The 12,079-nt window shown below is 33.9% G+C and overlaps 1 protein-coding gene across 1 annotated transcript in view; it reads right to left on the bottom strand.

Moving 5' to 3' along the window:
• CDH12 (cadherin 12) overlaps positions 1-12,079 on the bottom strand; it is a gene marked incomplete at both ends in the record, with an annotated part of 277,190 nt that overhangs the window by 69,156 nt on the left and 195,955 nt on the right. Inside the window, 1 exon segment of the mRNA XM_079703115.1 lies at positions 6,867-7,034. Within this exon segment, the coding sequence (XP_079559241.1) occupies positions 6,867-7,034 (168 nt within the window).

Genomic DNA, 12,079 nt, shown 5'->3' with positions numbered 1-12,079 from the left:
CTCATGAGGTACCAAATAATTAACTCATTACCTCTAGTTAACGAATAATATAAAAGCCTTCTCAGAGAATCAACACTTGCTCCTTCATCACAGATTTTCAAATTGTGCCCTGCAGACTATCTATATCACAATCTACTGGAACACTTATCTACAATTCAGATTTCTGGATCTAAGCTACATCAATTGAAGCAGAACTTCCATCACTGGGACATAGGATCCCAAGGAATTCCTAAGGCAAATACAATTTGAGAACCACTGGGAGAACCACTAATGAATAAGTCCCAGTTTATCGTTTGCATGCCTTATCTTCAGGAAATAGTTGTTTCTTATTTATTTTTATTGAAGTAGACAAAGGCCCATTTGGGAATTAAACTTGAAGTGTTTATTCCACTTGGTAAAAAGCTAGTTTTATAATGTGTCTTGGCTTAGTTTTCAATAATAGAAATAAGAGTCATCAAATATGACTCATGCCCACATTCTATGTGAGAACTGGAAGATACCTGAATATAAACACTTTGTATAAGTTTTTAACCCCTAAAATTTATGATTTTTAATGTTTTTTAAACAATTTCTCCCAAGTGAGGAGCATACCTAATTAATTGTTAAATAGCATACATACATACAATATCAAAGATTAACTTATCTAATTTTTTGTCATATTCATATCTTTGGGAGGTACTGACCTAAAAGCCACAGACTAGGTTAAATTTTCAGAGAATGCTAGAAAAGTGTTATGTGTTTGAAATTACTTAAATACAGTTTAATTATGGGAATTAAACTGTGTATTTAAGTTGATGTTAAATTGGCACCAGTACTGTTTGAGAAACATAAACAAATATGAATTTATATCATTAACACCTTCATATATTAATTTTTTTATTACTATTTAAAACCGACGCCCAGTTCCAATTAAGGAAAGCCTTAACTTACATTTGATCTATACAGTTAACTTTGCAGACCAGTTGGTCCACGCCACCCTTCCAATCTCAAATATTTGAGTGAAGCTGAAGTAGTCATTCTCATTTAAATAGTAGTGGAGCTCACATAAGACCCATTATTTTAGTCATGCCTCTTTTGGTATTCTTTCAGAGTAATTGCCACCATCTTCTCTTTCTCATTCTTTCACCTAAAATAGCATATTGGAGGTAGTGATAAGAACAGAAATTCCACCTTTGCCTCAGAGGCATCATTTGAAAACATGCTGAGGGTGTTAACAGTTATTAGTACTTGATCTACAGGTAGGAATCAGGCCCTTGGCCAGAGTCTCCAAATAAGTTGGGAGGAGAGATTTGTACATAATTCACTCCCTAACAGTCACAGAAAGAGATTGTGAAAAGAACTGAAGTGATTCTCAGCATACACATATTTACATATTCAGGCATATATTGGGCACTCAAAATCCAGGAAAAATTTTCTCCTATGATATTATTTAAATAAATATATAAATCTATATAAAGTTTTGAATTCTCAAATTTATATATATATATATATATATATATAAATGTAAAAATATAAATATGTACAAATATTTTATCTAAAAATAAACTTAACACATGAACTTATATCTTTAGTAGTCAATCTCAGTCATCCCCATGACAATCAAACTCTGGACACCTGACAGAACGTGATGGTACATTTTCTAAGGCTGGATCTGAGTAGCTGTCAAAATTCAATTACTCTTTAATTCTGTATTTGGAATGACTTATTACATGGTTTTACCAAGTAAATTTCAGTATCAAAACTTATAGTTTTCCAGGTATAAAGATGGTAAATGGTAAACAAAGAGAAACAGACTTTGTACCCCATCTGGATATAATTGGGTTCATGGTTCTAGGTATAATATTGGATGCAATTGTATGTTTTAGAAAATAACTATTGTACAAATAATATTTTATTGACTTATAACTGAATCAATTGTCCTATAACTAGAAACAGTCAATATAAACATGTTTGGTAGGCATTTGATGAAAACAGACTTACTTTATTTTGTTTATATATTTATTAGTTTATTTATTTAAGCCTCGCTCTGCAGTTGGTTTGCTGGATCTTATTAGTTCCCCAACCAGGGATTGAACCTGGGTCACAGCAGTGAAAGCTCGAAGTCCTAACCAATGGAGCGCCAGGGAATTCCCAAAAAACAGACTTACTTTAAAATACTGTTTTATTTATGACTAAGAATTTGTCATAAAATAAATATTAATGTCTTATTTTCTGCACTCTTATCCATTTACCCTACAAACAGTTATCTTAAATGCTTATTATATTGAAAAAGAAAGGAAAAAGAAGCAAACACTTCTTTACATTTCCTACACATTTTCCCTTTTTATGTAAACTATGAAGGGCTTTATTTCACCTAAGTTGTTTTCTTTTTTTTTTTTTAGTGGTACGTGGGCCTCTCACTGTTGTGGCCTCTCCCATTGTGGAGCACAGGCTCCAGACGTGCAGGCTCAGTGGTCATGGCTCACGGGCCCAGCCGCTCCGTAGCATGTGAGATCTTCCCAGACCGGGGCACGAACCCACGTCCCCTGCATCGGCAGGTGGACTCTCAACCACTACGCCACCAGGGAAGCCCGCGGTAGCTTATTCTGACAGATGGAAATCCTCTACGGATGTCCTCCATTATCGTAGATGGAAGCTATATGACTATATGTAAAAGATTTTACAAAGAAAATATTTTGTTTTTATATGACTACAGGTAGAGCTCTTTTAACGTGCCTGGTATTATTTCTATTTCTGAAACAGTATTCCCTCTTTTGTTTGTGAACAGTTCTTTCTGTAGGACTTTTGGGGCAAAATACAGGCATTAAAGGCAAATTGCCTTTTAAGAGGGAAAGTGATAAAACGTTCTGAAGTCCCTTCATAAGATTAGGTCTTGGGTTCTCCTACCTAGGAGCTGTGTGATCTTGGACAAGTTACTTAACTTTTATTAATTATATACTCGTTCTTTTATTTCTAAAACTGAGAAAATACTATACAGTCATTGTAAAGCTAAAGGGGAATATATATGCAAATCATTCTGCATAATGCATGAGACATGGTAACTTATTAGTAAATATCATTGTCACCATCATCAAATGAAATTGGCAGGAAATTCTGATGCCTCAGGAACCATCTATTTTGCAACAGTAAAACAGCAAACTATTTACACTTGCATCCTACAAATGGCCATGACATTTAATTTTATTTTCATTTCTAACAGATTTATAGAAGGAAACGGATGGAAATGGGTGCTTAACAATGTCACACATGCATACATACACACACGAAGCCAAAACGAATTATGATTAGTAAATTTTAAGAAATTATCTTGTGCATTATTAAGCAATGAAAAAAATGTAGCTCCATGAAGTTCATCTGAAGGAAGATTATTTTTTTCAGCATAATTGCTTAACAGACATAAACAAATATAGCTAGCTGTGTTAAATTCTCTTGTTAAGTAATATTATGTATGAAATATTTGTTTTCTTGACTTTTACATTCAAAAGTTATTATTTCAGTTTGTTATTTCATGTCATATTTTCAGTTTAATTGATCCATGTGAGAAATATTCCTGCAGAAAGAGCACTGGCTTCTAAAGAGGTGGCTTTTCTGTTTATAAATGTATTCTGTCTTTTTCCTCTGAAGGATATAATTCAAAATGACAGTACAGTAAAAAGGGCTTGACACAAAGGCATGTAAGATTTCAAGGGGATTAATTTTTTATTCATGAAAAATGTGAAAACCCTCTTCTTTCTCATGATTCAAAAACATCTCTCACCTATTACACATTCAGGCTATAGTTCGAATATGCATGTAACACAGGAAGAAAATAATTAGATCACAGTGATCTATTTGGTATATTCCTTCTACCCTCTCATTTCTGTTTATGATAACAATTCAGCCTATGTCATGTGACTTTTTTGCAGCCGTGTCTAAAAAATATGGTTTCAGAGTGGCAGGTAAAAGAAAAGAATATCTTTTCATTTTCATATGTTAAGCTAGAAGAAATTTGAACTTTAGTATCAAAAAAAAACCTTTGCCAGTTTTGTTTATCTTGGGCAAGTTAATCTAAGTCTCAGTTTTCTTAACAGTAAAATGTGGAAAATAAAAATCTCAGAGTGTTTCTGAGGAAAGGACATACGAAAATGATAAAATTCCTGACACAGGATGAAAATGCTCTAAAAGTTCAAATGCCCTTAACCCCATAATCTTTCCTAGTGGGTCTCATCTATCTAGTTACGCTTAGATCTACAGATTCAACTTTGAATAAATTCCAAACAAGCCTGCTGCTTTGAACAGATTCTTTTCACTAGATAAGATCTGGAATTGATCTTCCTGTCTCCCTGGGACCTGAGCATGCCATCTTGGTTCCCTAACCATACTCTAGTTTCTCTCCCATTAAGATATTTTCATTTCTTTGTTGCACTCCAGCCTATTTGTCTGGATGGCTGTTCAAACTTTTGCAAATTACCCTTCATCCATAACCAGAAGTTGTTTCCTTCCACTGGTTGAGGGTTATTTTTTTTTTGTTTTTTTGTTTTGTTTTGTTTTGTTTTTACAACTTTATTGGAGTATAGTTGCTTCACAATAGTGTGTTAGTTTCTGCTTTATAACAAAGTGAATCAGTTATACATATACATCTGGTCCCATATCCCCTCCCTCTTGCATCTCCCTCCCACCCTCCCTATCCTACCCCTCTAGGTGGTCACAAAGCACCGAGGTGATCTCCCTGTGCTATGCGGCTGTTTCCCACTAGCTATCCACCTTATGTTTGGTAGTGTGTATATGTCCATGTCTCTCTCTCGCTTTGTCACACCTTACCCTTCCCCCTCCCCATATCCTCAAGTCCATTCTCAAGTAGATCTGTGTCTTTATTCCTGTTTTACCCCTAGGTTCTTCATGACTTCTTTTTTTCTTAAATTCCTTATATATGTGCTAGCATATGGTATTTGTCTTTCTCGTTCTGACTTACTTCACTCTGTATGACAGACTCTAGGTCTATCCACCTCATTACAAATAGCTCAATTTTGTTCCTTCTTATGGCTGAATAATATTCCATTATATATATATGTGCCACATCTTCTTTATCCATTCATCTGATGATGGACACTTAGGTTGCTTCCATCTCCTGGCTGTTGTAAATAGAGCTGCAATGAACATTTTGGTACATGACTCTTTTTGAATTATGGTTTTCTCAGGGTATATGCCCAAGAGTGGGATTGCTGGGTCATATGGTAGTTCTATTTTTAGTTTTATAAGGAACCTCCATACTGTTCTCCATAGTGGCTGTACCATTCACATTCCCACCAGCAGTGCAAGAGAAGACCTAAATAGACACTTCTCCAAAGAAGATATACAGACTTCCGCTGGTTGAGGTTTATACTCTTCATCTGAAAAACCTCACTATCATCCTTGTGAATAAGAATACTGACACTACCTAGGAAGATCTCTGCTATTTCTTATACTCTAAACTGACCATATTTTTAATGCACAAATCCAAAACAGAATTCAAATGTACAATGTCACCTTTTATGTAAAAGTAGAACAATCTTTCAAACTACTCTCCTCAATTAGCTATTACAGATTGCCACAAATAAGCAGTAAAATTGTTAAAAATCAGTCTTTTTGAGGTGGGAACATGTTCTTTTTTAATGTCATATTCTAGAGAATCAAATGTATTATTTCTGTCTCCTTTGAAATATTTATTTATATTTTTTTCAGTTTCCCTGAATAGAAAGCAAGGAAAGTGTTGCTTTAGGACTCTGTGTTATTAGTCATAACCTATTATTTACTAGCCATTTGTCATACACATCCCAGTTGCTAAAGTATGATGATTTCTAATTGCCATTTTTATAACCTTTGTTCAGTACACTGACTTTCTGATCACTAAGTAAGGGTATTCCCATAAGAAAATATAGTTTGATAATTTTAAGACAAAAATGACAAAGTAGTAAATTATGTAAAACCACACAGCTAAAGGAATAAAATATCCATTTAGTTAAATATTCTCATTGTTATATACTTTAGTAGATAAACTCAAACTCTCCTGGAGTTAGAAGAAGAAAATGATTTGCTTTGTTTTGATTTTTAAAACTGTTCATGCAAATGAGTGTCTAGTGAGTTCATTAAATCACTTATATAAGCAATGGAAGTAACAGTTTCTGTATTCTAAATCTTAGGAACACTGAACTATAATCCTTGAAAATGTACCAGAAATCGAACAGGTACTTATTGGTGTTAAATGTAATACTGCAAAAGAAAACTGGATGTAACACAAGTGAGAAGTATTCATTTTCAATAAGAAAGATAGAGTTACAGAGAAGATATAGGTGTGAATTATTCTATTATCATAGAAAGTGTAGCAATTTTCACCTACTGCAAAACTATAATAAAATACAACTAAAGTAGAGAAATAGCATCACTGCAATGTCATCTGATATCTCCAGGGAAGTATGCAGAAATGATTCAACACATATAATTGATAAAGTGAAGGCAGACAATTTTATGCTAATTATATGATATAACAAATAGTAGAGTAGCATATATGTCATAAATCTTAAATTACATTGTACTTTTCAATTTATATTACTTTTTCAACTAGTAAGAAATTAGACAAGATCCCAACCTATTGTGAATATTTTACTTTTATAAGAATTGATAACATGATTCATACAATTATTGACTCATTTATATATTTTTTCTATTAAAATCACACTATGCATGATTCTAATAGAAAAATGTAATTCTGAGGACATTTAATTTTTAGCTTCTGCTTCCTAAAGACAAAAAGTGTCTGGAAAATTATTACAATTCCTGTAAAATTCAATGAAATGTAAGACAGTTTTTAAAAAGCTGCACTGATTTCGACTTAACAGGAAAGAACATACTTTTTGGGAATCGAGGTGGATTGTCATTGACATCTGTTAGGGTGATGTTGACTATTGTCGTTCCAGCTAACCCTCCCAGTTGTCCGCCCATATCCTTGGCTTGGATGAGGACTTGGTATTGTTCTTTGACTTCCCTGTCCATGTTTGGCAAAGCTGTTCTAATAACACCTTAAGGGGGGAAAAATAAAAGATAAATATCACAAATGGTGAGTTTTCCAAAATAAAATAGTCCACAACAAGAAAATGATTCTATCTAGATTCATTAGCAAAATTACATGCTAACAAAAATTCTGTGTATTAAAAAGCGAAACACCCAAAACATCCAATGGTTAGGATATAATTAAATATATTGTGGTAATAGCCATATAGTGAAATTCTGTGCAGCATTGTGGAATATGGTTAAGGAACAATGTATTGGCTCTAAAAGATGATCATCATTCACTAAGTCAACGAAGTTAGACATAATTTATACAGAATGCTCCTACCTTTAAAAAAGAATTAAATTTTTAGACAATATATATTTTAGATATATAGTAAAAAAATTAAGTGGTTACACTGAAGGTGGGATTTCTAAAGAATGACATCCTCTTCATTCTTATCTAGTTTTTGGGAGATATATATATATATATTACTTTGCTTCTTTGAACACTTGAATATCTCCTTTGTGTATTTTATTTTGTCTTTCAGGATTCCTCTTACTTTTATTAGCCACAGGTTTTTTTTACTTAGATCTTATTAAACTTTGCCATTGCAGGGATTTTGTCTCTCTTGTCACCAAGTTACTATACTATAACCTCTAATGGAGTGCTTGTCATTTAGAAAAAACTCAATAAGAATGTGTTGACCATGTGACTAGTGGATGGACTGGCTAAACGAAGGAAGCAACCTGTAAATTATTTATTTATTTTTGATGTGGACCTTTTTTTTTTTTTTTTTTTTTTGCAGTACGTGGGCCTCTTACTGTTGTGGTCTCTCCCGTTGCGGAGCACAGGCTCCAGACGCGCAGGCTCAGCGGCCATGGCTCTCAGGCCTAGCTGCTCCACGGCTCGTGGGATCTTCCTGTACCGGGGCACAAACCCATGTCCCCTGCATCGGCAGGCGGACTCTCAACGACTACACCACCAGGGAAGCCCTTGATGTAGACCATTTTTAAAGTCTTTATTGAATTTGTTACAATATTGCTTCTGTTTTATGTTTTGGTGTTTTGGCCACGAGGCATGTGGTATCTTAGCTCCTCAAGCAGGGATTGAACCCGCACCTCTTGCATTGTAAGGTGAAGTCTTAACCACTGGACTTCCAGGGAAGTCCCTATAAATAATTTATAATCATGAATCATGATATATATACATATTTATATAGCCTACTCATTTCCTGTTTTTGTGTTTGAGTGTAGAACTAATTTGTATTTATATTTATGTCTGTATTTATATTTATTCATAGTGTAACAACTAAAACCTTCTGGATTTATTGCAGGTAAATTGTGAATAAATTTTATAACAAATTTCAATCTATACCTAATGATTTTAGGGAGATATTGCAGAAAATTTGTCTTAAACCCATGTGCCTTTGATATTATTTCTTAAATAATAAGGCATATATGAATAACAAATCTAATATCAATTGTCAACACAAAATATAGAATCCTAAGCACAAACTGAATATACATCCTTATTTTATCTATATTTACCTAATGCTGTTCTTTTGCTAATTCAGACTAAACTACAATCTGAAATTTCTTTTGGCCCTTGTCAGGAAATTGTTGCAAAAAAGGCAAGTTCCATTTTTTGCTCCTGCTGTTTTATTCATGCACTGCTACTGACACCCTTTTACTTCAATCTGTTTGTCTTTTCTTCAGCTTGGATTTCTGATGTTTCATTTCCAAGTGTCTTAACTAAGATTCTTCATCTCTGCATCTCAGTGGCCTGGTCCTACATGCATTAAGCTACATGACTTCTGCCTGCCTTATAATATTTATATTTTCTAGATAAATGCTTGGGTTTAATTCATACTCATACTGTATTTTCCTGATGTTGACCAGATTTATCTTTACTCAGTTCATTTCCAGTAAGTATATATGTACATTTCTTACTCTCTCAGTTAACTTCTGGTATGAAAATTTTCAAAATAATTTACAAATATGTTTGATATATAAATTTTATGATATATGTATACATATGTAAAACATTGATTCTATGAAAAAGAGAGCAAATAAGCATTATCAGACTTATTTAAGACTAGGGTTTTTTTCTGATGCTTTGATATAATTGTCATGAATACCCCTAACTGCCCTGCACTCCTCCATTTTATGTCTGATAGGTGATCTAGCCGCCACTTCCAGCCATCTTTTTTGTTTAATGCTGCTTTTGGGAGACTGTATGTTAGAATTTAAAGAAGAAAGGGTTGTGTATGTAGTTTCAAAGGAAATCTCCTCTGATGACCATGATGTGCTTCCCCTTCCCACTACCATTTTCATTAGGAGTCACTGTCCAAGAGAAATAACATATGGCATTCTAGAATTTTTTTAGAGTTGAATCTGGGGAATCAAGCTGACAACAAAATTCATTGTGAGTAGAGAATCCTTAAATACTGTGGCCTATTGAAAAAATCTGGTGGGGGGTATGGGGAATCTCCTATTCAAAAAGTTACTCTTCTTATGGTCATTAGTTGTTTCTATACTTCCTAATATTTAAAACCAAACAAATGAAAATGGATTGCCTGGTCTTGAGCAAGTAGGAAACTTGAAAAGGACTGGACTAAAGTGCTTCCATAGCAAAATGCAACCAACCGAAGGAAATGCTACATTCTGTCACTTCAGATCTTAGATTTAGGTTCAAGTATCCATCTCTATTTTTCAGTATTTGTATATAAAAATACAGCAACAAACTTGTATGATAATAGTTTAAGATTAAAAAGGAAAAAACATGCATTTTATAAAACAGTATAAATACTCCACAGATCTACATAGTAGTGATACCACAAACTTTAATTAACTTGAAATAATTATGAAATAAATCCTACTTTTTGGAAAATAAAAGAGTAGATAAGCAAGTTTACATTGGATACTGGTATGGTCTTGTACTGATGAACTTTCCAACATATGCAAGATAATTAGAGCAAAATTAAGAATGAGAAAAATAGAGTTTATTTCTGCCAATATGAATGGAAATATATGGTTGAGAGAGTTATAACCTTAAATTAAGGTTATAAAACCTTATAGTACCAAAGGATACTAATCTGCCAGGGGATATATTCTCCCTTTGCAATCACCTTGGTGTTATAGGCAAGTCCCTTAGTTTTGGTGGATCTCAGCTTATTTTGTAAAAATGGGTTAGATATGCTGCTGAAAACATTTTGAGATGAAAATAATGCAATACTATATATGAAAAATCATGAAATATTACAGGTGATCATCAAGGATTTGGTTTTATCTGAGTTTTTTTCTTGAATTGAGTGCTAAAATGCAGGACTGAAACATGGGACAGTAGATTCAGTCAACACTTGTACTAAAATATATGTTTCATTCAGGCACTCTTCTTAGGTTTAAGGGTATAATGGCAAAGACGCTTCCACCTGCCCCTCCAATTCCACTATATATACTTTTCTAGACTTCCCTCTGCTCTTTGGTTTCCAGTTGCCCTGTGCCAATTGACAGGAGATTAGAAGGTAGAAGGAGAATGAGGTTGGGTTTTTCTTTCCATGGATCCCCCACATTCCATTCCACACTCTCTCCTGCCATGGTCTCTGCCTGTGTCTCTAGAACACCCTCATTCCTTTAACCCCATTGTGGTAAATGCATCCACTTATTTCTTCTCCAGATTCAGCCTTATCCCTTATGGTTTCCCTACAATCTGCTTGCACTTTAATAAAGAGTCTTTTTATTAAACTAATCTCAAATTGCCCAACTGAGTATCATCTGTTTTCATCTGGGAAAATAATTGATAGAGTCTCTGTATAAGGTTCCTTCATGGAATGTACATTTAATGGGTATGTGTTCCTGTAAAGTGGTGAGGAGGTCATAAAAAAGCTCTTAAATGATTCATCTAATTTCAGATGGTGATTGGTGTTATGAGGAAAATGAAAGAAAGTCCTCTTGAAGGTAGTATAAAAATGTCCTCTCTGAGGAAAGACTGCAATCCCAGAGAGGTGGAAGAGGCTGACTTAGAAAGAACCCAGGCAGGAGTATCCCAGGGGCGAAAAGGAGGAGAGCACTACTTCTTCAATGCATACAAGTATAGAACTTGGAGGTTGACATGGCTGCAGCATACCACTGTTGAGAGGGATGGTATAAAATAAGATCACAGAGTGGGAGAGAAGTGAGATAGTGGTTTTCAAAGATAAATAAACTCTCTGGGAAGGCATCTTGAAAATCAACAAGTAACACTACATCAAACTAAAAGCTTCTGCATAGCAAAACAAATAATAGACAAAAATGAAAAGGCAACCTATGGAATGGGATAAACTATTTGCAAATCAGATATCTGATAAGGAGTTAATATCCATACCATAAAAGAACTCATGCAACTCAATAACAAACAAAAAAATCTTACTTAAAAATGGGCAGAGAAACTGAATAGAATTTTTTTCCAGAGAAGTCATACAAATGGCCAGTAGTTACATGAAAAGGTGCTTGACATCAATAATCGTCAGGGAAATGTACATACAGCAAAATTACAGTGAGATACGTATCACCTGATGATTTTTAGTATGGCTGTTATCAATAAGTCAAGAGCAAGAGATAAAAAGTATTGACAAGGTTGTGGAGCAAAGAGAACCCTTGTACACTGTTAATAGGGATGTAAATTGGTACAGCCACTATGGAAAATACTATGGAGGTTCCTTAAAAAAAAGTAAAAAATAGAGCTACCATATGATCCAGCAATTCCACTTCTGAGTATGTATCAAGAGAAAGTGAAAACAAGATCTTAAAGAGATACCTGTGTTCCATGTTCATTGCAACATTATTCACAGTAGTCAAGATATGAAAACAACAGAAGTGTCCACCAACAGATGATTGGATAAAGAATGTGTGATATAATGGAATATAATTCAATAATTCAGACCTGAGAATAAAAAAAAAAATTCCTGCCATTTGCAACAACATAGATGAAACTTGAGGACATTATGTTAAATGAAATAAATGAGACAGAGAAAGACAAAAACTCTATGATATCATTTATACGTAGACTCTAAAACAACTGAACTTATAGAAACAG

This window comes from Hyperoodon ampullatus (genome assembly GCF_949752795.1).
Source record: "Hyperoodon ampullatus genome assembly, chromosome: 4".
NCBI classification, from domain to species: Eukaryota; Metazoa; Chordata; class Mammalia; order Artiodactyla; family Ziphiidae; genus Hyperoodon; species Hyperoodon ampullatus.
Note: the sequence above shows the minus strand (reverse complement) of the source record. Positions and strands in the feature narration are given on the sequence as shown.